This window comes from Nomascus leucogenys, chromosome 16, assembly GCF_006542625.1.
Source record: "Nomascus leucogenys isolate Asia chromosome 16, Asia_NLE_v1, whole genome shotgun sequence".
Lineage (NCBI taxonomy): Eukaryota > Metazoa > Chordata > Mammalia > Primates > Hylobatidae > Nomascus > Nomascus leucogenys.
This window is the reverse complement of record NC_044396.1, coordinates 72,308,107-72,334,199: the sequence shown is the minus strand read 5'-3', so window position 1 is coordinate 72,334,199 and position 26,093 is coordinate 72,308,107. Positions and strand designations below refer to the sequence as shown.

Sequence of the window (26,093 nt, the reverse complement as noted above, 5' to 3'; positions counted from 1 at the left end):
GTTTCCAGCTGTGCCACTATCTTAACTATCTAGTCTTTGGCCGTGATACTGCTTTTCCCCCTTTGGAAGCAAATTAACCATCTGCAAAATATCCCCATTATTTAAAGATGAATTTGCACATGAAGTGGCATTTTCAAGGGGGTCACTGTAGTCTGTACTGTGCTCAGATATACTAGGCATCCACGGTGTATCAAGCATTGCCCTAGCTGCTGGGAGTATAAGATAATCATATCAGGGCCCTGCCTTCAAAGGACTGGCAGCCTAAGAGGCATCATATAGAATAAAATGGTGCTTGCAAGCACTGGAGTCAAATTGTTTATACTCAGATCCCTGCCATCTGCCTCCTAGCTGTGTAACCTTAGCCAAGTTACTGAGCTACTCTGAGCCTAAGTTTTGTCACTGTAGAATGAAATTAAGTGTCTTTCTTACAAAGTACTTGTGAGGATAAAATAATTCATGTGAAGTCTTTATTATACTTTGTGGCGCCTAATGAGCACTCAGCATGTGTTGTTTACAAGGAAGAGCCAGTATGATTAGAGAAACATTGTAGTAGAAGTATGCATTAAGCTTTCTGGCAATCCTAGAGAAAGGAGCCCAGTCTGTGTTAGAAAGGAATTGTTGTGAAGAGCTTGACAGAAAATGTAACATTTGAGGTGGATTTTGAAAGATTAGTCATGGTTGCCAGGCAGAGAAAAGAGAAAGAGGAAATTTGCCTTGAGGTCAATGTCCACATTCCTTTATGTGGTGGATTATACCATTCCAATTTTACTTCTAAATTCCACTGAAAGGTGGTATTGTCGTTTCATTTCAATTAAATAAATTAACCTTTTGTGTGGAAACAGCTGGTGACTGTGACTAAACACATTTAATTCTATTGAGTGGAGTTGCAGACTTCTTGTGGGACATTAACTTAGATTTCTTTCCAATTGCATTACCACCACCTCCTTTGTAATTATATGAACCAGCTGGATAGGATAATAAATTGTTTCTTAAAATGTACTGGTGTCTCTTTACTAAGAACTGCTTTGAGTATATTGAGTCACATACCAAAGGAGAAAAGGGTATATTCTGGAGCCGCGTGTAGCTGTCATCAGATTGTTATTTCCCAGACTTTGGATGCAGTTTTTACGTTTGGATATAGATTTCACAAACAAAGTGACAAAATTCTGCAGTTTATCTTCTTATTGTTATAGATGGCTGATATGGCAAAGCATACGTGGCTAGTTTCCCAGATCAGTGCCTTTGTTGCTCAGAGTTTAATAATAAACAATTTAAAATTCTAGTAGAGTTCTTTTACTCAGCTAGTAGACTGTCAATCTTCTTAGGTAGGCTATGTGGTATCCTGTGAGTATTCAGTTTCAGAAAACATTTATAAATTTATAAATATAGAAAGGGACTAGTAGATTAAGTTGTTTTTGGGCAAACAAAGTCATCTACTTTTTAAAGGAACTCAAACTATTACATATTTTTACAGCTGTTTTCAAAATATTTATTTATTTTCTTCAACATTTATTTTAAGTTCCGGGGTACACATGCAGGTTGTACAGGTTTGTTACACAGGTAAACATGTGCCATGGTAGTTTGCTGCACAGATCAACCCATCTCCAGCATCCATTAGCTATTCTTCCTGATGTTCTCCCTCCCCCAACCCCTCCTAACAGGCTCCATTGTGCATTGTTCCCCCCAATCCCATGTGTCCATGTATTCTCATCTTTCCGCTCCCATACGTGAGAACATGTGGTGTTTGGGTTTCCATTCCTGCATTAGTTTGCTGAGGATAATGGCTTCCAGCTCCATCCATGTTCCTGCAAAGGACATGATCTCATTTCTTTTTATGGCTGCATAGTATTCCATGGTATATATGTACCACATTTTGTTTATCCAGTCTGGGAATTTGGGTTGATTCCATGTCTTTGCTATTGTGAATAGTGCTGCAATGAACATATACATGCGTTTGTCTTTATAATAGAATGAGTTATATTCCTTTGGGTATATACCCAGAAATGGAATTGCTAGGTCAAATGGTATTTCTGCCTCTAGATCTTTGAGGAATTGCCACACTGTCTTCCACAATGGTTGAACTAATTTACCCTCCCACCAACAGTGTAAAAGTGTTTCTTTTTCTCCACAACTTTGCCAGCATCTGTTGTTTCTGGACTTTTTAATAATTTCCATTCTGACTGGCATGAGATGGTATCTCAGTTGTGGTTTTGATTTGCATTTCTCTAATGATCAGTGATGTTGAGCTTTTTTTCATATGTTTGTTGGCTGCATGAATGTCTTCTTTTAAGAATTGTATGTTCATGTCCTTTGCCTGCCTGCTTTTTAATGGGGTTATTTTTTCTTCTAAATTTGCCTAAGTTCATTGTAGATGCTGGATATTAGACCTTTGTCAGATGAATAGATTACAGACATTTTCTCCCATTCTGTGAGTTGCCTGTTGACTCTGATGCTAGTTTCTTTTGCTATACAGAAGCTCTTTAGTTTAATTAGATCCCATTTGTCAATTCATGCTTTTGTTGTAATTGCTTTTGAAATTTTTGTCATGAAATCTGCCCATGCCTATGTCCTGAATGGTATTGCCCAGATTTTCTTCTAGGGTTTTATAGTTTTGGGTTTTACATTTAAGTCTTTAATTCATCTTGAGTTAAATTTTGTATTAGGTGTAAGGAAGGGGTCCAGTTTCAGTTTTCCACATATGGCTAGCCAGTTTTCCCAGCACCATTTATTGAGTAGAAAATCCTTTCCCCATTGCTTGTTTTTGTCAGGTCTGTCGAAGATCAGATAGTTGTAGGCATATGGTCTTATTTCTGAGTTCTCAATTCTGTTCCATTGGTCTATGTGTCTGTTCTTGTACCAGTACCATGCAATTTCGGTTACTGTAGCCTTGTAGTATAGTTTGAAGTTGGGTAGCAAAGTGCCTTCAGCTTTGTTCTTTTTGCTTAGGATTGTCTTGGCTATTTGGGCTCTTTATTGGTTCCATATGAATTTTAAAATAGTTTATTCTAATTCTGTGAAGAATGTCAATGGTAGCTTAATGGGAATAGCATTGAATCTATACATTACTTTGGGCAGTATGGACATTTTCACAATACTGATTCTTCCTATCCATGAGCATGGAATGTTTTTCCCATTTGTTTGTGTCCTCTCTGATTTCCTTGAGCAGTGGTGTGTAGTTCTCCTTGAAGAGGTCCTTCATTTCCCTTGTTAGCTGTATTCCTAGGTATTTTATTCTTTTGTAACAATTGTGAATGGCAGTTGATTTATGATTTGGCTCTCTGCTTGCATGTTGTTGGTGTATAGGAATGCTAGCAATTTTTGCACATTGATTTTGTATCCTGAGACTTTGTTGAAGTTGCTTATCAGCTTAAGAAGCTTTTGGGATGGAACTATGGGATTTCCTAGATATAGAGTCATGTCATCTGCAAACAAAGGTAATTTGACTTCTCTCCCTATTTGAATACCTTTTATTTCTTTCTCTTGCCTGATTGCCCTGGCCAGAGCTTCCAGTACGGTGTTGAACAGGGGTGGTGAAAAAGGGCATCCTTGTCATTTGCTGGTTTTCAAGGGTAATGCTTCCAGCTTTTCGCCATTCAGTATGATATTGGCTGTAGGTTTGTCACGTATGGCCCTTATTATTTTGAGGCATGTTCCTTCAATACCTAGTTTATTGAGAGTTTTTAACATGAAAGGATGTTGATTTTTATCAAAGGCTTTTTCTGTGTCTATTGAGCTGATCATATGGTTATGTCTTTAGTTCTTTTTATGTTGTTGAATTACATTTATTGATCTGCATATGTTGAACCAACCTTGCATCCTGGGGATGAAGCTGACTTGACTGTGGTGGATAAGCTTTTTGATGTGCTGCTGGATTCAGTTTGCCAGTGTTTTATTGAGGATTTTTGCATCGATGTTCATCAGGCATATTGGCCTGAAGTTTTCTTTATGTTGTTGTACCTCTGCTAGATTTTGGTATTAGGATTATGCTGGCCTCATAAAATAAGTTAGGGAGGAGTCCTTTCTTTTGAATTTTTTAGAATAGTTTCAGTAGACATGGTACCAGCTCTTCTTTATACCTCTGGTAAAATTCAGCTCTAAATCTGTCTGGTTGTGGGTTGTTTTTTTTTTTTGGTTAGTGAACTATTTATTACTGATTCAATTTCAGAATTATGGGTCTATTCAGGGATTTAATCTCTTCCTGGTTCAGTCTTTGGAGGGTTTATGTGTCTAGGAATTTATCCATTTCTTCCAGATTTTCTACTTTACGTGTATAGAGGTGTTTATAGTATCCTTGCATGGTGGTTTGTATTTCTTTAGGATCAGTAGCGATACCCCCTTATCATTTCTGATTATGTCTGATTCTCCTCTGTCTTCTTCTTTATTAGTCTAGCTAGCAGTCTATTTTATTTATTTATTTATTTATTTATTTATTTATTTATTTATTTATTTATTTTTTCAAAAAGCCAGCTCCTGGATTCATTGATTTTTTTTTGAAGGATTTTTCTTGTCTCTGTCTCCTTCAGTTCTACTCTGATCTTGGTTATTTCTTGTCTTCTGCTAGCTATGTTTGCTCTGGGTACTCTCATTCTTTTTGTTGTGATATCAGATTGTTAATTTGAGATCTAAGTAGGTTTTTGTTGTGGGCATTTAGTGCTACAAATTCCCCTCTTAACACTGCTTTAGCTGTGTCTCAGAGATTCTGATACGTTGTCTCTTCATTCTCATTAGTTTCAAAGAACTCCTTGATTTCTGCCTTAATTTCATTATTGACCCAGGAGTCATTCAGGAGCAGATTGTTTGGTTTCCATGTAGTTGTATGGTTTTGAGTGAATTTCTTAGCCTTGAATTCTAATTTGATTGAGCTGTGATCTGAGAGACTGTTATGATTTCAGTTCTTTGCATTTGCTGAGAAGTGTTTTACCTTACTGTGATCAGTTTTAGAGTAAATGCCATGTGGCAACGAGAAGAATGTATGTTCTGTTGTTTTGGGGTGCAGAGTTCTGTAGATATCTATCAGGTCTGTTTGATCCAGAGCTGAGTTCAGGTCCTGAATATCTTTGTTAATTTTCTGTCCCGATAATCTGTTGAATATTGTCAGTGGGGCATTAAAGTCTCCCACAAGTATCATGTGGGAGTCTAAGTCTCTTTATAGGTCTCTAAGAACTTGCTTTATAAATTTGGGTGCTCCTGTATTAGGTGCATGTATATTTAGGATAGTTAACTCTTGTTGAATTGAACCCTTTACCATTATGTAATGCCCTTCTGTCTTTTTTAATTTTGGTTGGTTTAAAGTCTGTTTTGTAAGAAATTAGGATTGTAACCCCTGCTTTTTTCTCTTTTCCATTTGCTTGGTAAATTTTCCTCCATCCCTTTATTTCGAGCCTATGTGTGTCTTTGTTCGTGAGATGGGTCTCTTGAAGACGGCATACCGATGGGTCTCAACTCTTTATCCGGTTTGCCATTCTGTGTCTTTTAATTGGGGCATTTAGCCTATTTACATTTAAGGTTGATATTGTTATGTATGAATTTGATCATGTCATGATGCTAGCTGGTTATTTTGCAGACTTGTTTATGTGGTTGCTTCATAGCATCACTGGTCTGTGTACTTTAGCGTGTTTTTGTAGTGGCTTAGCTGGTAATGGTTGTTCCTTTCCATATTTAATGCTTTCTTCAGGAGCTCTTTCAAGGCAGGCCTGGTGGTGACGAATTCCCTCAGTATTTGTTTGTCTGAAAAAGATCTTATTTCTTCTTCACTTATGAAGCTTGGTTTGGCCAGACATGAAATTCTGGGTTGGAATTTCTTTTCTTTAAGAATGTTGAATATTGGCCCCCAATCTCTTCTGGCTGGTAGGGTTTCTACTGAGAGGTCCACTGTTAGTCTGACTGGTTTCTCTTCGTAGGTGACCTGGCCTTTCTCTCTGGCTGTCCTTAACATTTTTTCTTTTATTTTGACCTTGGAGAATCTGAAGATTATGTGCCTTGAAGTTGCACTTCTCATGGAGTACTTTACTGGGGTTCTCTGGATTTCCTGAATTTGAGTTTTGGCCTGTCTTCCTAGGTTAGGGAAGTTCTCCTGGATGATAATCTTGAAGTAGGTTTCCCAACTTGGTTCTGTTTTCCTTGTCTTTTTCAGGTACCCCAATTAGTCATAGGTTTTTACATAGTCCCATATTTCTTGGAGGTTTTGTTCATTCCTTTTCATCCTGTGTGTGTGTGTGTGTGTGTGTGTATGTGTGTATGTGTGTATATATATATTGTCTGCCTGTCTTATTTCAGAAAGATACTTGGTCTATTCTGCTATTAATACTTGTGATTGCATTATGTATTTCTCATGTTGTGTTTTTCAGCTCCATCAGGTCAGTAATGCTCCTCTCTAAACTGGCTATTCTGGCTGTTGGCTCCTGTATTGTTTTATCATGATTCTTAACTTATTTGCATTGGGTTACAGCACACTCCTTTAGCTCAGTGAAGTTCATTACTGCTCACCTTCTGAAGCCTACTTCTGTCAGTTCAGCCATCTCAACTTCAGCCCAGTTCTGTGCCCTTGCTGGAGAGGTGTTGCAGTCATTTGGAGGAGAAGAAGCACTCTGGCTTTTAGAGTTTTCCAGGTTTTTGCATTGATTCTTTCTCGTCTTTGTGGGCTTATCTGTCTTCGATTTTTGAGGTGGCTTACCTTTCAATGGGGTTTTGTGGGGTCTTTTTTGTTGATATTGTTGTTGTTACTTTGTTTGTTGTTTTTCTTTTAGCAGTCAGACCACTTTTCCATAGGACTGTTGCAGTTTGCTGGGGGATTGCTCCAGACCCTAGTTGTTTCAGTTTTTACCTTACCTGGAGGTATCACCAGTTAAGCCTACAAAACAGCAATGATGGTAGCCTGTTCCTTCCTTTGGGAGCTCTGTCCTAGAGGAGTAGTGACCTGTTGCCGGCCCAGACACTCCTGTAGGAGGTGTCTGGAGACCCCTGTTGGGAGGTCTCACCCAGTCAGGAGAGACAGGATCAGGGACCTGCTTAAAGCAGTCTGGCTGCTTTTTGGTAGAGTAGGTGTGCTGCATTGTGGGGAGCCCATCCCCATCCGGACTGCTTGAACTGTCCAGAGCCAGCAGGCTGGAAAGGCTGAGTTGACTGAACTGCTTAGATGTTGGCCACCCTTCCCACCAGGGGCTCCATCCCAGGGAGGGATCAGAGATCTGTCTGTATAACCCTGGCTGGAGTTGCTGAAATTCCTGGAGTTGCTGGTGCTCACTGGCACCAACTGGTGAGGAGGGATGGATCGGGATCCCACTTAAAGAAAAAGTCTGGCCACAATCTGGCACAGCAGCTATGCTGCATTATGGTGGACTCCTCCTTGTCTGGACTGCCTGGACTCCCTGGAGCTGGCAGGCTGGAATGGCTGTGTCAAATGAACTGCAGAAACAGAGGCCGTCTCTTCCCAGGGCTCCATCCCAGGGAGGGATCAGAGTCCTGTTCATATAACCCTGGCTAGAGTTGTTGAAATTCCTGCAGGGAGGCCCCACCCAGTGAGGAGGGATGGATTAGGGTCCCACTTAAAGAAGCAGTGTGGCCGTGATCTGGCACAGCAGCTGTGTTGCATCGTGGGCGACTCCTCCTCGTCCAGTGGACTCCTTGGAGCTGGCAGGCTAGAATGGCTGAGTCGACCTAACCACAGAAATGGCAGCTGCCCCAGGGACAAGTCCCCCCAGGAACTTGTCCATCTCAGGCAGTCTCCAGCCTCTTGCACTGGTTGGCTGGATTTCCAATCCAGTGAGGCTTAACTTGTGAGGTGCCATGGAAGTGGGGCCCGCAGAACAACACCGCTTGGCTCCCTGGATTCAGCCCCCTTCCTCGGAGAATTTATGGATGGATCTCCTGCCTTACTGGGATTCCTGGGGCTAGAGTCTGTTAAACTCCTGGCTCTCTGTGTGAGCCTGAGCAACTGCTCTGCTAAGACTCTGCACAGCTCTGTGTATTGGACCCAAGGCCCTGGCGGTGTGGGCTCACGAGGATATCTCCTGATCCACAGGCTGCAAAGATCCGTGAGAGAAACCTGGTTTCCCAGGTGGGGTCATACAATCACTCACTGCTTCCCATGGCTGGGAGTGGGGGTTTCTTTGGCTCCATGCCACTCCCAGGTGGGCGATCACTCCATCCTGATTTCCTTAGTTCTTTCTCCATGGGTCGAGTTGTCCGCCTAGTCAGTCCCAATGTAAGAACCTCGATATTTCAGTTGAAGGTGCCGAATTCACTTGCCATTTTCATTCCTCTGGGAGAGCTGCAGACCACAGCTGCTTCTAATCAGCCATCTTGGCCAAAATATCTGTTTAGTTTGTTACTAACTTCCTTCAGAAAATTCCATATGGAAACCCAACACCTACAAATACACTTTTGAAAAGATAACAGGACAAATTGTTTGCATTTTATAATTTCCTATTTTTAATTTTGTCTATTGTTATAATTTAATACTTCTGAAAAATTTTTTTAATTTACTAATGAAAGCAGCTCTCAGGTGTGGTTAATCTTATAATTGCATAAATAAGAAAAACCAGTTATGGTTGTAAATAAATATTAAAGGACTGGTGTTTATACACTTATTTTGTATATGGATCATAATGAAAATTAAATTTAGCATATGATAATATAAATAGGAAAAATCACTTACTCAAAATTTGCATTTGTACTATAAATCCATGTCTTTGTATGATTTTTAAACTCTTAAAGATTACAGTAATCTTTTCAATAAGGACTTTATAAAAGTGTTTAAAAATGGAACAGAGAAATTGAATTCAAGTTATTAAGTTACTAAATACATTCTTATATAGGCACAAGGTGGCTTATATTTATACTTTCAAAAAGACTTTGGAGTTGTCACTTAACTGTTCTACTTTATAAAGATTTGATGTTAATGTTTTTTTTCACCAAAAATTTAGATGTAGTGTTTGTAGCTATTTCTTGGTGAACAGTTATTTTTATTTTAAATTGGAAAAATAATCTTCATCAGTCAGGAGAAAACGAAATAATGATTCATGAAGAAATATGTTGATTTTTTCTTTCAGACCTGAAGATTATCGGCTATAAGAGAATAAGAATTGCAGAAGATAACAGTGAAGTGATTGAAGCTTTCTTCTGATGAGTTTCTCTAACCTACAGGATGGGGTAAAACAACTGCAGCAGTTCAGTACCTGTTTTATGTGCCGAATCACTGTGGGGAAAGGTCAGGAAGGTATAGTCCTTCAATAGGAAATTGTAATTAAAATATAATTTTATAGAACCATTTTTATGTAATCTGATTTGAGTGTTATAGTTGATAATAATAAAATCACTTACTTGGTTGACTAGTGTTGCATTTAATGATAAAAAACAGACCCTGTGTATAGAATTGCAGTTACACATTCCAAAAATGCCTCTCCATGCAGATTTTCTCAAGTTTGCAGGTCACTATTCTTGTCCCTTGTGAACAAGCTCTACCTTCACTTTTCATTTCAGTGGCTTTTTTATCTAACCTGTCATCCATCTAAATTCATATTTGCAGCTTAGTAGGGTAAAGTTTGCCCTGAAATATTTATAAACTGATATCTTTTCTGTGTCCCATATAGCCTCTTGGCCCCACATGACACAAAAATACATAATGCCTGTCTGCTCGTTAGAAATCCCTCTTCCCTGCCAGTAATTCTGTTTGTAGACTGTCCACACTGTTTTCCCATATCTGTCCTGTTGGCTTCCATTCATCTCTGTACTGGCACTTAGATTGGGGTGCTAGGATGACTATTGCTTGTAAAATATGCTGTCTAGAAATTAAGATACTGAGCCACTGCATTTGAGCATTTTTATGGTGGTATTTTTTCTTCTCTTGCCCTAGCCAATCAAGGAATGAATTTCAGACCAACTTTCCCATTCATTCAGCAAATATATATTGAGTACTGCTATATGCCAGGCACAGTGCTAGGTCCTGGGAAAAAGAAATCATACAAGTTGCCCCCAACACTTCCATGCCCCATCAAAGAGTCTATTGTAGGATGGGAAGGAAGTATAGATAGATCTGTAAACAAGTAAAACTGGTTGTCAAATGTGCTGATACAACTGTGTGAATTATGATGTAAACATGTTTATTTAATAACTGCATTAAATATGACATAAGCACCTACTATGTGCCAGGCACGACCACTTTATATGAATTATTTAATTAATACATACTGTAATGGAGGTGCTGTTATCCTCCCCATTTAAAGGGGACACAGTGAAGCAGCAATAAATTAAGTAATTTGGCCAAGGTAAAATCAGGATTTGCTTCTAGGCAGTTGGGCTTGAAAGCCCATGGACTTAGCCACTGCTAGATGAGAAAAGGTGAGTATGTTTCTGTATTACAAACTCTTTAACAAAGCACGTATAACCCAGCACAGGTTAACTACCATTCAGAAGGACGTCTCAGTTACATTTTAAGGTGTTGGACCAGAAAGAACCTCCCCTTCTTACTTCTGATGGAGTAATTTTAGGGGAGTGAGCCAATATGAAATAAGTCTCCAGTTTCTGATACATCAGCTTTATTAGGAATTTTTGCCCAGTGTGTACTAAACACCTAGAACAGTGCTGGCACATGTTTGTTGGATGGCGGAAGGACCACTGAAGAAAGGTCCTTATTTTTAACAAAACTTGAGTGTTTGAGCAAGTAAGATCATAGAGACATGGTCTATAAGAATATTGAGCCAAATCATTATAATATGAAGTATTCGATAACAGTACTGAGAATAATCACCATAAACCTCACTCTTACTTGCTGTGCATGAGAAGAAGGGTTGCCCGATTCTGCTGATGCATGTAGACCTAAACAGAGGCTATATTGGTGGACTGAATTGCTCCTACTGCTTGCTATTAGGAGACAACTCCATTTTGCATTCAGAGAAAACTGAAGCAGAAAAGTTTATTTTAAAACTTTTACTTATTTTTTTTTCAGAGAGGCTTTAAGCCAAGATAGTGCAACAGTTTAGAAGCAGAAACTATTACACCTCCCACTGCCTAACAACTTGCCATTGTCTGAGAGTTTAACTGCCTGATCTGTACATACCCTGAGAGAATACAACCTCAAGTAGCCAAATAAAAATCACAACTCACTGTATGGGACTCAGTAGTCCAAGGGAGGAAGATAAGCTGGACCCTAGAATAGCAGCTCCTATCAAAGTAAAATGAATAGAAGAAACAGAAGAGGACTTTTTAAAAATAATACAAATTCTTATACAAAAAGAAGGAAACTCAAATTATTCCAAACATTGGAAAGAACAAGAACACTAACATGTTTTCTGTTACCATATGTATCCTCAATGTGCAAATTAGTGCAGATAAATAAGGAATCCCCAAAACCAAAATCATATTTGTTCATAAGCCATTCTTCACCAGATGACTATGCATTGCACTATTGGATAATATCAGTAAATGTGAAAGACACCATTCAACTGAGTATAATGACCTGGGAAGAATATACAATATACCTTACCTCTCTTACCCCATTTTACTCAAGTCCATTGCCCTATGGGAAATATCCTGCTGTATTTATGTACTTTCTCAGTAAAACATGAGTAAGTGTCCTATTGTAAGTGATAGGAAAGGAAAAGACTTACATATTGCAAAGTTTTACAATAAGAGAATGTGATACTGCAACAGCCACCGGGCCTAAAGTAATCACACTGATGAACATAGCAGATAACACTGAAGACAAACAAAGGCTTAATATTAACATCCCAATAATCATCTGCTTTCCAGAGAGCTAAAAACTGACAAGCACTTGCAGGGAGTTGAAGATAACTTACAAACCTGATGCAGCATGAGCACACTTTGTGTCATCCAATTTCATCTGGAGCCACACAACTTCAGTATGAGAGGGGATAATTAACAAAACAAAAAAGGTATTTCTGCTTAAAGGCAGTTAGAAGACATGAAAAACAAGATAATATGCCACAGCCATCTTTCTTTAACCCACTTCATTCAAAAAACTATGATTTATATGTCTTCTTTTGAGAAACAACTATTCAGGTCTTTTGCCCATTTTTTAATAGTTATTTGTTTTCTTGTTTCTTTGTTGCTTATATATTTTGGATCTTATCCCCTTGTACAATGTATGGTTTACAAATATTTTCTCCCAATCTGTGGGTTGCCTTTTTGCTCTGATAACTATTTCCTTTGCTGTGCATAAGCTTTTTAGTTTAATGCAATCTCATTTGTCCATTTTTGCTTTCATTGCCTGTGCTTTGGGGAACAATCCAAGAAATCACTACCCAGACCAATGTCCTGGAGGTTTCTCCCTATGTTTTCGCCTATTAGTTTTATAGTTTTAGGTCTTAACATTTAAATCTTTACTCTGAGTTGATTCTTGTATAAGGGGTGAAGATAAGGGTTTATTTTTATTTTCCTGCATGAAGGTATGCATTTTTTCCAACACAGCTTATTGAAGAGACTGCCCTTTTCCCCATTGTCTGTACCTGACACCCTTTTTGAAAATTAATTGACCATAGGTGTGTGGGTTTATTTATGAGCTCTCTATTCTATTCATTGCTCAATGTGTCTATTTTTATGCCAGTGTCATGCTGTTTTGATTACTATAGCTTTGTAGCATATTTTTAAATCCAGCAGTGTGATGCCTCCAGCTTTGTTCTTTTTGGTCAATGTTGTCTTGGCTATTTGGATCTTGTGGCCCTATTCAAATTTTAAGATTGTGTTTTCTGTTTCTGTGAAGAATGACATTGGAATTTTGATAGGGATTGCATTGAATCTGTAGATCACTTTGTGTAGGATGGATATTTAATGATATTCTGTTTTTTTTTTTCCAAGATGGCAGATTGGAGGCATCATTAGCATGCCTCTCCTGCTTGGAAAGACAAAACAGTGGGTAGATACTCACACTGTGAACTTTTTTTTTCAAAAAGCAATGCAGGAACTTAATAGGAAAACTGAAATCCACAGTTTCTTTTAAAGATGTGGCAGGATGCAGCCTACACTATAAGCCAGATGAAAACTTTGTCCATAGAGTGTGAGAAGGAGAAAGGCTGCCTCCAGGATATACACCCCCACCGGGAAATCTAGAAATCCAGGCCACGGGGGAAGGCCTTAACCCTACACCGTGCTAGAACTGATTTAGGGAGTGGGGAGGAATATAAAAGTAGGAACAGCAGCAGGACGAACCTTGCATGCATTCCCAGTCTCCACTGCAAACCAAGGGAAGCCATTCTTTATTCTGCCTCACGGGGACCTCATGGAGGTCTGCCTACTCAGGCAGTGGTCACAGATTGAAAGAAGCTCGCAAATGAATTTTGTGATACAACTTCTAGTGAGGGGGAACACCCTTAGCCAGAAGCAGTCGGGGCAGGGGGAGGGGGGCTGGGAAGCGAATGAGAAGTTTGATGCAGCCACAAATGTAGGAGCTATGTGGGTGGACTGGGAAGGGTATGGCCTAAAAGCCACGGTTGCTATTTCTGCAGTGAAGGCTTATGGCCTGGGGCAGTTTTTAGTTCTGAGTGTAGACAGCCTGGAACTTAGCTCACTGCTGCTAGCAGAAAACTGCAGGTGTGAGATCTGCCTTGCCAAGTGCGTGGAAGCTGGGTGCTCCTTACTCCCTGCACAAACTTCTGTGCAACAGAGGCAGCTATGCTCCTCTTTGAAACCTTACCCCAGTGGCCAGAGAACCAACCCACAACTTCCACAGGGGCTGCTGCTTGCCTGTCATGCAGAGTCAGAGCATAGACCTCCCTAACTCAGCCCCCACCTGGCTTTGTCCCTCCACCCTCCCTGGTAGCTTAACACAAAGGACAGAAATTTTTGGAAGCTTAATGGCCTTGCCCATTACCTGAGAAACCAGAGTACCTTCCATGGGTAACATGAGGCAAGCACAAATCCCACCATTACCACTGCAGCTGGTATTCTTTTGCAAGTGTCACCACCTGGCTGGAAGCCAACTGACAGTTCTTTACAGCATTTCCAGGTGGAACAACACAGTACCCAGAAAGGAGAAAACTTGTGTGTGACCTCAGCTATCACCATTGCCTGCACCACCCTGGCTAACCAGGGGATCTTGAGTCTGTCCATGTGACCAGTTCATTACTGCTACAACCAGCATTTGAGAACACCAATACATGGAGGCTACCTGGCTACCTGTAACCAAGGAATCTAAGAGTCTGCATCACTCCCCTGCCACCCCCATCAGAACTGGTGGTGGTACCCACTGCTGGGAGACTTGAGGACAGATCACATCTCTGGATCCCTTGCAAACATTCCCCAGCAGCATCCTGGAGTGTGGAAGACCCAGAGGAGCAATAGCATTCACATTAGTCTCTGGCTCTCAGGTATTCTTACTCCTAGAGGAAGAGGAAGTACAACACATCAAGGGAAAACCCTGCGGGACAAAAAAACCCAGACAGCAGGCCTTGAGTCCCAGATCTTTCCACTGGTGGGAAGTTTCTTTCAGCAGAGGCATAGTTGCAGTGCTGAGCTCAGCAGGGAAAGTGTGTAGCTCTTCCCCAACAATTAGGCAGCTCTGGTGCTTTTGAAGGCTCTTGGAGATTTATTTTCTCCCTCATCCACCATTGCTGACACAGCTGGGGCTTTTCCCATGGGACCTTGGCAGGGATGCACCTATAGACAGCCTTACAGGAACACTTTGGGTGACTGCATCCCACAGGAGGAGCGCCTTCCAAGTGTAGGCTTGCAAGAGAGGTAGAGTCACAATTTCTCTCTACTTGGAACATCAGTATTCCTGCAGATGACAAAAGGTGCCTGTCTGGTCTGAATATCCAGAACAATGAGTTAGAAGTTAGTCTCAGAGGAGGATAGCTTTCCTGCTGATAGCTTTCCCCTGGCAGGGGCGCTGAGATGGCTCTTGTCCTTCCCTCGGATAAGACCTCAGTGTGTCTTCCTGAGAGTTCACCTAGCCACCTCTGTCAAGGCTAGGACACCATTAGATATTACATGTATCCACCTGCTATAGCCAAAGCTGGTTTTTACCCATGGACACCTCCCCTATTGGCCTGAAGCCTATTCAACTATTGAACTATTCAACCCAGTAAATAAAATACTGGGCAATAAATAAATAGTGCACACCATGAGGGAATGAGACAAGTTTCAGGAGACCTCTGCCGTTCCAACCCTATAGGATACAGTGAACTTGGTGACACAGCAAGCAGATTGCTACTGCAACCAGCATCTGCGAAAGCCATCATACAAAGACTCTATAACTGAGGGACTTATACAGAATCTTCACCTGTGAAAGCACCAAGAACAAGAACTGAATTACGCTGCAATAAACTACAAACATTAAAGTCACATCCTTGAGGGGGAAAAAAGAAATTAACAAAAAACATAGTCAAATCAAACACAAATTCAAGAGTAATGAGAAGAAATCATCTACCCAAATGAGGAAGAATGAGACAAGTAATTCTGGTAATATGACAAAACAGGGTTCTATAACACCCCCAAAATCTCACACCAGCCCTCCAGGAATGAATCTAAACAAAGATGAAACTGTTGAAATACCAGATAAGGAATTGAAATTGGTTATTAAGCTATTCAAGGAGATATAAGAGAAAGGTGAAAAACAACAAAGAAAATTTCAAAACAATTGAGGATGTGAACAAAAAATTTTCTAAAGAGATAGATATCCTAAAGAAAATCCAATCAATTTCTGGAAATGAAAGACACACTTAGGGAATTAAATAATAAAATGCAGTGGAGCGTTTCAACCAGGGAGGCAGAAGTTGCAGTGAGCCGAGGTCGCACCATTGCACTCTAGCCTGGGTGATGAGAGAAACCCCGTCTCAAAAAAAAAAAAAAAAAAAAAAAAAAAGGACTTAACTACACTCTAGAACAAAAGGACCTAACATGTATTTACAGAACATCAGAACATTCTACATTCTACATTACAGAACATTCTACCCAAGAACTGCGGAATATACATTCTTCTCATTATCACATGGAGCATTCGCCAAGAGAGACCATATCACAGGCCACAAAACAAGTCTCAATAAGTTTTTAAAAATCAGAATCACATTAAGTATCTTCTGAGACCACAGTGGAATAAAACTAGAAATCAGCTTCAAAAGAAAACCCCAAAACTACAAATACATGGAAATTAAACAATCTGCTCCTGAATGATTTTTGGGTTAACAATAAAATTGAAAGCATAAAAATAAAATTGAGAGCATAACACTCACAGAGCATAAAACAATAAAATTGAGAGCAAAAAAAATAACAATATAAAAAGTAGGTAATAATGAATAAAATGAATGGAACAGTACCTCGTATCTCTATATTAACATTGAATGTAAATGCCTAATTGCTCCACTTAAAGATACAAATTGGCAGAATAGATACAAAATCACAAACCAAATATCTGCTGTATTCAAGAGACTCACCTAACATGTAAGGATTCATCTAAACTCAAGGTAAAGGGGTGGAAAAAGATATTCCATGCAAATAGAAAAAAAAAGCAAGCAGGAATAGCTATGCTTACATCAGATAAAACAGACTTTAAAGCAACAACAGTAAAAAAAAAAAAAAAAAAAAAGACAAGGTCATTTTACAGTGACGGAAGGATCAATCCAATAAGAAGATACTATAATCCTAAATTTATATGCACCTTACACTGGAGCTCGCAGATACACAAAACAATTAGTACTAGATGTGAGAAGTAAGACAGACAGCAACACAATAATAGTGGGAAACTTCAATGCTCACTGACAGCACTAGACAGATCAAGAAACAGTGTCAACAAAGCAAAAATGAATGGCCATGCGCAGTGGCTCATGCCTGTAATCCCAGCATTTTGGGAGGCCGAGGTGGGCAGATCACATGAAGTCAGGAGTTCAAGACCAGCCTGGCCAACATGGTGAAACCCTGTCTCTGCTAAAAATACAAAAATGAGCTGGGCAAGGTGGCAGATGCCTGTAATCCCAGCTACTCGGGAGGCTGAGGCAGGAGAATCACATGAACCCAGGAGGCAGAAGTTGCAGTGAGCCAAGATCGCACTCTAGCCTGGGCGACAAGAGAGAAACTCCATCTCAAAAAAAAAAAGGGGGAGGGGGGGCTTAACTACACTCTAGAACAAAGGGACCTAACATGTATTTACAAAACATTCTACATTACAGAATATTCTACCCAAGAACTGCAGAATATACATTCTTCTCATCATCACATGGAACATTCTCCAAGAGAGACCATTTGATAGGCCACAAAACAAGTCTCGATAAATTTTTAAAAATCAGAATCACATTAAGTATCTTCTGAGATTACAGTGGAATAAAACTAGAAATCAGCTTTAAAATAAAACCCCAAAACTACAAATATGTGGAATTTAAACAATCTGCTCCTGAATGATTTTTGGGTTAACAATAAAATTGAGATGGAAATTTAAAAATGCTTTGAAGTAAATGATAGTAGTGACACAACTTATCAAAACCTCTGGGATACAGCAAAAGCAGTGCTAAGAGGAAAATCTATATTGCTAAATGCATACAGCAAATTTTTCTGAAAAATCACAAACTGACAGCCCAATGTCACACCTCAAGTAACTAGAGAAACAAGAACAAACCAAACCCAAAGCTAGCAGAAGAAAAGAAATAATGAAGATCAGAACAGAACTAAATGAAACTGAAACAAAAAAATACAAAAGATTAATGAAAGAAAAACTTGATCCTTTGAAAAAATAAACAAAATTGATAGACCATTAGCTAGATTAACCAAGAAAAGAAGAGAGAAGTTTCCAATGAGCTCAATTAGAAATGAACCTGGAGAGTTTCATTTTGAGACTACTGTGAACACTTCTATGCGCATAAACTAGATAACCTAGAAGAAATGGATAAATTCCTGGAAACATACAAGCCTCCTAGATTAAGCAGGAAGAAATAGAAACCCCAGACAGCCCAATAACAAGCAGAGAGATTGAATCAGCAATAATAATAAGAAGAAGAAAAGGCCAGCAGAAAAAAAACCCAGGGCCAGAAGGATTCACAGATGAATTCTATCACACATTCAAAGAAGAATTGTTACCAATCCTACTGAAACTATTTCAAAAGATTGAGAAAGAGGGAATCATTCCTAAATCATTCTATGAAGATAGTAACCAATACCAAAACTGGGAAAGGACATAACAATAACAACAACAATGAAAACTACAGACCAATATGCCTGATGAACATAGATGCAAAAATCTTCAGCAAAATACTAGCTAACCAAATCCAACAGCACATCAGAAAGATAACACACCACTATCAAGTGGGTTTCACTCCAGGGATGCAGGTCAAAAAATGTGATACATCACATAAAGAGAATCAGTAACAAAAACCATGTGACCATGTCAGTAGATGCAGAAAGAGGCATTTGATAAAATCCAGCATCTTTTTATGATAGAAAAAAAACCCTCAACTAACTAGGCATAGAAGGGACTTACCTCAAATTAATAAAAGCCATATACAAGAACCCCACAGCCAACATCATATGGAATGGAGAAAAGTTGAAAGCATTCCCCCTGATAACTGGAACAAAACAAGGATGCCCATTTTACATATGTTCAACATAGTACAGGAAGTCCTAGCCAGAGCAATCAGGCAAGAGAAAGAAATAAAGGGTATCTAAATTGGAAAAGAGGAAGTCAAACTATTGCTGTTCATTGACGATATGATCATATACCTGGAAAACCCTAGAGTCCTCCAAAAAACTCCTAGATTTAATAAAAGAATTCAGTCCAGGCATGGTGGCTCACATCTTTAATCTGAACACTTTAGGAGGCTGAAGCAGGTGGATTGCCTGAGTTCAAGAGTTTGTGACCAGCTTGGGCAACATGACAAGACCCCAGCTCTACAAAAAATACAAAAATTATCCAGGTGTGGTGGCGCCTGCCTGTAGTCCTAACTAGTTGGAAGGCTGAGGTGGGAGAATTGCTTGAGCCCAGGAGGTCAAGGCTGCAGTGAGCCATGTTTGTGCCACTGTACTCCAGCCTGGGTGACAGAGTGAGACCCTGCTGCAAAATAAATAAATAAATAAATAAGAATTCAATAAAGTCTCAGGTTACAAAATCAATGTACACAAATCAGTAGAACTGCTATACACAAACAACAGCCAAGCTGAAAACTCAATCCCTTTTACAATACTGCAAAAATATTAAAATACCTAGGAATATACTTAACCAAGGAGATGAAAAATCTCTTCAAGGAGAATTACAAAACACTGCTGAGAGAGATCAGAGATGACAGAAACAAATGGAAACACATCCCATGCTCATGGATTGGAAAAATCTATATCATGAAAATAACCATACTGCCCAAAGCAATCTACAGATTCAATGCAATTCCTATCAAAATACCAACAACACTTTTCACAGAATTAGAAAAAACAATGCTGAAATTCAAATGAAACTGAAAAAGAGCCCAAATAGCCAAAGCAGTCCTAAGCCAAAAGAACAAATCTGGAGACATCACATTATGTGACTTCAAATTATACTATAAGGCTATAGTTACCAAAACAGCATGGTACTGGTATAAAAGTAGACACATGAACCAATGATACAGAGTAGAGAACCCAGAAGTAAAACCAAATATTTACATCCAACTGACTTTCAACAAAACATACAAAAACATAAGTTGGGGAAAGGACACCCTATTTAATAAATGGTGCTGGGAAAACTGGATAGCCACATGTAGAAGAATGAAACTAGATCCCTCTTTCTCACCTTATACAAAAATTAACTCATGATGGATTAAAACCTTAGAAATCTGAGACCTGAAACCATAAAAACATTTTTCTGAGGTTATCTTCTGGATAACCTTGGAAAACCTCTGGGATATTGGCCTCGGTAAAGAATTCATGACTAAAACCCCAAAAGCAAATGCAACAAAATCAAAAATAAAGAAATGGGACCTGATTAAACTAAAAATATTCTACACAGCAAAAGAAATAATCATCAGAGTAAACAGACAACCCACAGAATGAGAAAAAATATTTGCAAACTATGCATCTGTCAAAGGACTAGTATCCGGAATCTACAAGGAACCAAACAAATCAGCAAGAAAACAACAGTCCCATCTAAAAGTGGGCAAATGACATGAGCAGACATTTCTCAAAAGAAGATATACAAATGGCCAACAAACATATGAAAAAATGTTCAACATCACTAATCATCAGGGAAATACAAATTAAAACCACAGTGAGACACCACCTTACCCCTGCAAGAATGGCCATTATTAAAAAGTGAAAAAAACAATAGATGCTGGTGTGGATGTGGTAAAAAGGGAATGCTTATACACTGCTAGTGAGAATGTAAATTAGAACAATATCTGTGGAAAACTGTATGGAGATTCCTTAAAGAACTAAAAGTGGAGCTACCATTTGATCCAGCAATCCTGCTACTGGGTATCTACCCAAAGGAAAAGAAGTCATCATATGGAAAAGACACATGTACACATATGTTTATTGCAGCCCAATTCACAATTTTGCAAACATGTGGAAGCAAACTAAATGCCAATAGAACAATGAGTGGATAAAGAAAATAGACACATATATATATACACACACACAACTACATTTTATATAATGGAATACTACTTAGCCATAAAAAGGAACAAAATAATGTCTTTTGCAGCACGTTGGATGGAACTGGAGGCCATTATTCTAAGTGAAGTAACTCAGGAATGGAAAACCAAATACCATATGTTCTCACTTATAGTTGGGAGCTAAGCTATGAGTATGCAAAAACATACAGAGTGGATAACAGACTTTGGCAGCTCAGAAGGGTGAAGGTGGGAGGGGAGTGAGGGATTAAAAAAAACTGCATATTATGGACAGCATACACTACTCGGGTGGCAGGTGCACTGAAGTCTCAGAATTCACCACTATGTAATTCATCCCTGTAACCACAAACCACTTATACCCCAAAAGCTATTGAAATAAAAGAAATATTTAAAACAAAAATAAAATTAAAAAAATTAATTCTTCCAATTCATGAACACAGGGTATCTTTTCATTTATTTGTGTCATCTTTCACTTCTGAGTTAAATTCACCCTATTTTTTACACTATTGTAAATGAATTGGTTTTTTAAATTTTCTTTTTCAGATAGGGCATTGTTAGTTTATAGAAACACTAGAGATTTTTATATGTTGATTTTGTATCCTGCAACTTTACTGAATTCTTTTGTCAGTTCTTACAGTGTTTTGATGAAGTCTTTAGGAATTTCTATACATAAGATAATGAAATACATGATGAAACAGAGATAGTTTCACTTCTTTCATTTCTATTTGGATGCCTTTTCTTTTTCTGGCCTAATCGCTCTGGCTAGGAAATACAGTACTGTGTTGAACAGAAGTGATAAAAATGGGCGTCATTGCCTTGTTCATGATCTTAGAGGAAAAGCCTTCCGACATGGGCCTGGAAGACATTATTCTAAGTGAAATAAGCCAGGCGCAGAAAGCTGAATACTGTGTGACCTCACTTATATATAGAAGTTTAAAAAGTCAAACTTATAGAAGTAGACAATAAAGTAGTGGTTACTAGAGGCTGGTCAGGAGGCAAGAGTGTATAGGGAAAGAGAGATGTTGGTTAAAAGGTACAGAGTTTCAATTAGATAGAATAAGTTCTCATGGTCTATTGCACAGCATGATGACTATAGTTAATATATACTTCAAAACAGCTAACAGAGGATTTTGAATGTTCTCACCAGAAAGAAATGATAAATATTTGAAGTGATGGATATGCAAATTAGCCCCATTTGATCATTCCACAAAGTATATATTTATTGAAACACCACACTGTACCCCGTAAATATATATAATTATTATTTGCCAGTTAAAAATAAAGTAAAAACTATGATCTTTCTTCCACAAAGGTAGAAATTCCCCATAGCTCACATGAGGCTACTCCTTATAGTTCAAAGCCACAATCCTTCACTATAAATACCTGCACCAAGCAAATTTCATATCCTGTCAAAATTGTGTCCTATATTTACTATAGTATTCCTTTATTTATTAGGAATTTGTGATGTTTAGAATCGTGGTAGCTTTATAAGACTGCAAGTTTTGATGTTTCTGCCCCAATTCCATCTTTTCCCGTAGCCCTGTTATTTTTAGAACTCAAAATTCCATTACGCAGGCATTATTTTTAGAAATGCATATATCACATTACAGAAAAAACAACTGTACTCACTGTAGTTATTAGTTCAGCACATCCTTCTGCCGGTCCGACTCCTCTTCCAGAGTCCTAACGGGTCACATTTCCCCAACCCCAGCAACAGAGCCACATGGGAGATACCATACTAATAAGTCTGGTGCAATCCCTTTGTCATGCCTGGATAGGAGTAGGGAGCACCTCGCTGTAATGCCTCTTGAGTGGGCATAGTGACACTATTGGTAGATTCTGTTCTTAGCTCCAGGCATAGACCATTAGGACCTAGCAGGTGGGCCAAGATAAAGCTGGGTTTTAAACTAGGTCTCTACAATCATCCTTTGCCCAGGTTTCCATCATTTCCTGATCCTAATCCTTACTCTTAATTAGCAAGATAACGACCAAGAACTATAACAGGTGAGATTTATAAAAGTCTCTTGATTTAGGCAAACTGCGCCATGTGCCAGCAGTAATGAAATAATGCTGCCATCTTTAAAACTGATTGAAGAGCAAAGTTTCCATTTACTTGTAAGGTTTAATGTGGATAAAGGAGGCTTTAAAAATAGTCATGTAAATTGCAGTTTTTACAAGATTTCTATTGTAGTTCCTCTCCTTTATCGCTAATTTCCTCCAAGCCCGATCTAGAGTCTGTCACTATGCATATGGCTCATCTTTTTTCTGTGCTGCCATTGACTGATTTGTTTTCCTATCTTCTCTTGGAAAAGAGGGTTAGTACCACATTCAGCCAAGAAAAACATTAAATGTCCAGGCCTCTCCTGGCTAAAAATTGCCCCGTGGAACAGGTAGCAAGGTTTGAGCCTACAAAGCCTAGAAGCCCCAGGAGAGATTCTACTGCCAATCTCTACAGTGTGGAGTTTGAATTGGATAGAACTCTATTTAAGAAAGTCTGATCTTTCCAAGACAGATATTAAGGCTCCATTTCAACTTAAATAGAAGGTCTTGCAGAGAAACGGTATTTCTCCCACTCTGTCCAAAATTCTAAAATAGGAGTTGAGTAGTTTTGCAGCATCACTACTGCTTGGGGCTTCAGCTTGGAAGAATGTGAATCTGAGATTGGCTACCAATATAACAAGACAGTCAACTCCCCCTGAAAGCCAACTTTTACTAGACTAGCAGCCCGGGAGGATAGGATATATTTTCCACATGAAGATGGCATCAACAAGACCTCTGAAAAACACACACATTTCTATTAGTGCCATTTGATTCATGAGAAACTCCTTGATTTCAAACAAATCTTGACTTCAAAACTAAACTCCGCATTCACTTTTCAATTCCAAAGTTAATACCTATTAAAATCTTGCAAACGCTGGCTACTAGAAGACCATTCTGTTTGTGGTTGGACACCTGTGCTTTATAGATGGTCTAGCTCATCAACCAAAATTATTTAGAATCAATACTTTGAAATTACGATGCCATTTGGCATCTTCTTTGGCAATCACTAAACTAAAAAGACTGGTTATTTGGAGGAAATTCTGAATGTGAAGCATCTTTTACTTTTTGGCAAATTCACATTGTCCAAAGAAAATATTTGTATGATTTGTGAGAAGAGTATTACCAGTTATTTTACTACTAGTGCACTGTTAGCAGCATGATGTATATGCAGAGCTGGTAAATCATGGGGAAATACGAATATGTGTATTCTTCAGAAAATTTGATCCAGAAGTCTAAACCTTGGGAGCAGTGATTAAACAGCCAACTCTGCAGTCTGTATTAACAAGGGATCAGCTGCTATTATATATTTCATTCATTTAGCTAATACTTATGTCCCAGAAACTATTCTAGATGCTTGATATATATATAAATATATATATATGAATAAAACAAATTTTTCTGCTGTCATGGAGGTACATTCTACTGAAGGGAGGTGGATAACAAACATAATCTGTAAGTTATATTAAATATAAGTTATATATAAGTTATATTAGTAAATGTTAAGTGTGAGATTTCTCAGCTATTATTACCACAGTAATTCTCCATAACACCACCCCAAAATATATATATATATATATATATATATATATATATATATATATTTTGCTTGTGTGTGACAGATGGCTAAAAATCTGTTGATTTCCATAGCTGGCCTCAACTGGGCTTGCCTCCAGACTTCAGGTTGGGTCCAGGTCTAGTCCACATGTCCCTGGCTATCCTTGGGCCATTGCCTACCTGAGGCATGTTCTCAGGGTGAAAGTCAAAAAACACAAGAAAGTAAGCCTAACTGTGCAAGCATATTTTAGCCCTATGCTTGTGTTGTGTGCATTAACATTCTATAGGCCAAGGTAAGTCAAAGTCAAGAGCTTGGGAGGCATTTATGTAGCATGGAAGAGGCTGCCAGTATTTATACAATGGCCTACAGTTCAATACATTACCTGGATCCCAGTACCTCTCTAATTCCATCTCCTACAATTCTCCGTCTGCGCCTTCTTTGCCATACTAATCTTTGCTGTTCCTGGAACAGCCTGGGTATCCTCCCATCATGGGGGCCATGCTCTTCCCATTTCCTCTGCTTAGAATGTTCTTCTTTGATATATGGTCATGTGCCACATGATGACATATTGGTCAAAGACAGACCCCCTGTAAGATGGTGGTCCTATAATATTATAATACCCCATCTTTACGGTACCTTTTCTACATTTAGACATGTTTAGATGCCATTGTGTTACAATTGCCTGCAGTATTCAGTACAGTAACAAGTTTGTAGCCTAGGACCAATGGGCTATACCATAGCATAGATGTGTAGTAGGCTAGACCACCTAGGTTTGGTTAAGTACACTCTATGTTTATGCAATGACAAAATTGCCTAACAAAGCATATCTCAGAATGTATCCCCATCATGCAGTGATGCATGACTGTATAGACTCATGGCTTACTTCCTCATCTCCTTCAAGTCTTTGCTTGAATCCTACCCTGACCACCTCATTTAAAACTAGAGCCCTCGCCTTCTCACCCTCAACTCTCCCAATCCTCTTACCTTTATTTTTCCATAACACCTACATCTTTCCTATACAGTATACCATTTACTTACTTATTAGGTTTATTGTTTATTTTCTGTCATTCCCACTAGAGTACAAGCTCAAGCTTGTGTTTCAAGACCCCAAAGCATTCCAGGAATATATAGCTACTGCTCCATAAATACATTCCCATAGTTCAAATGTACATGATAAATTGGGCAATTGTAATAAGCTCCTAGTGGGTCTCTTGAACTTTAATTTCTACTCTGTTGTTACAGATCCCTTCTGCTTACTATGACATTACCCAGAGCCATGGCGGACAGTGGTGAGAGTGCAGCAGACTCACTGGCACTGGCAGGTGCTCATATCTCATGCATATGCAAGGAGCTTCTGTGTTCTGTCTCAGGGTACTCATGCCAAGACAGCCCCTGAGATTGAAAGTTAACACCCTGAGAAACAAGGCTCAACCACAAGGATTCAGGAATCAGTGAAGGAAAGCTTCAACCTCCCACCCTCTAGGGGACAGTTCTAAGAAGCATCTTCTCACTTCTCAGAGGTCAAGATAGAACTGACTCCCCACTGCCTATAGCTGCTGCTGATAATGCAGCTTTAGGTTGGCTTTTCCTTGTTCCCTGTCTCATTTGTGCTGCTCCCTTACTGCTATTTCCTTTAGTCACTTTTCAAATAAACTGTCTTCCCTGAAATCCTTGTTTCATGTCCTAATTTCAAAAGAACCAAGCTGAGCCAGGCTCTACTTCATGCACATGTTGAAGCTAGGCAGATATTTCTAACATAGAGGTCTCCTCATGTCATTCTCAAACCAAAATACTTAGTTATTCCCATCACCTGGTCTAAAATCCACATACCTTAGCAAGACCTATAAGGGTCTCTAAGATTTTTCTAATCTCACCTTTCCATCCTCATCTCCATCCACTCCTATTTTTGGACTTTACATTCCAGTCTCTCTTAAACAGTGGTGATTCCCAAACAATTATGCTCT

The 26,093-nt window shown here is 38.9% G+C and overlaps 1 protein-coding gene across 2 annotated transcripts in view; it reads left to right on the top strand.

The window, feature by feature from the left end:
* Positions 1-25,834, top strand: part of MRPL13 (mitochondrial ribosomal protein L13) — a 64,818-nt gene extending 38,984 nt beyond the window's left edge. The window contains exons 7-8 of one of the 2 annotated variants that reach the window (XR_004026253.1): positions 9,051-9,167; positions 25,372-25,834. Coding sequence is in view for 1 of the 2 variants with exons in the window: in XM_012508102.2 (XP_012363556.1) it covers positions 9,051-9,072 (22 nt within the window). In the remaining variant the exon portion in view is untranslated. Of the gene's footprint in view, positions 1-9,050; positions 9,333-25,371 lie in introns of those variants that run through there. The other variant, XM_012508102.2, reaches the window with a different exon arrangement.
* The last annotated feature ends 259 nt before the right edge of the window (positions 25,835-26,093 follow it).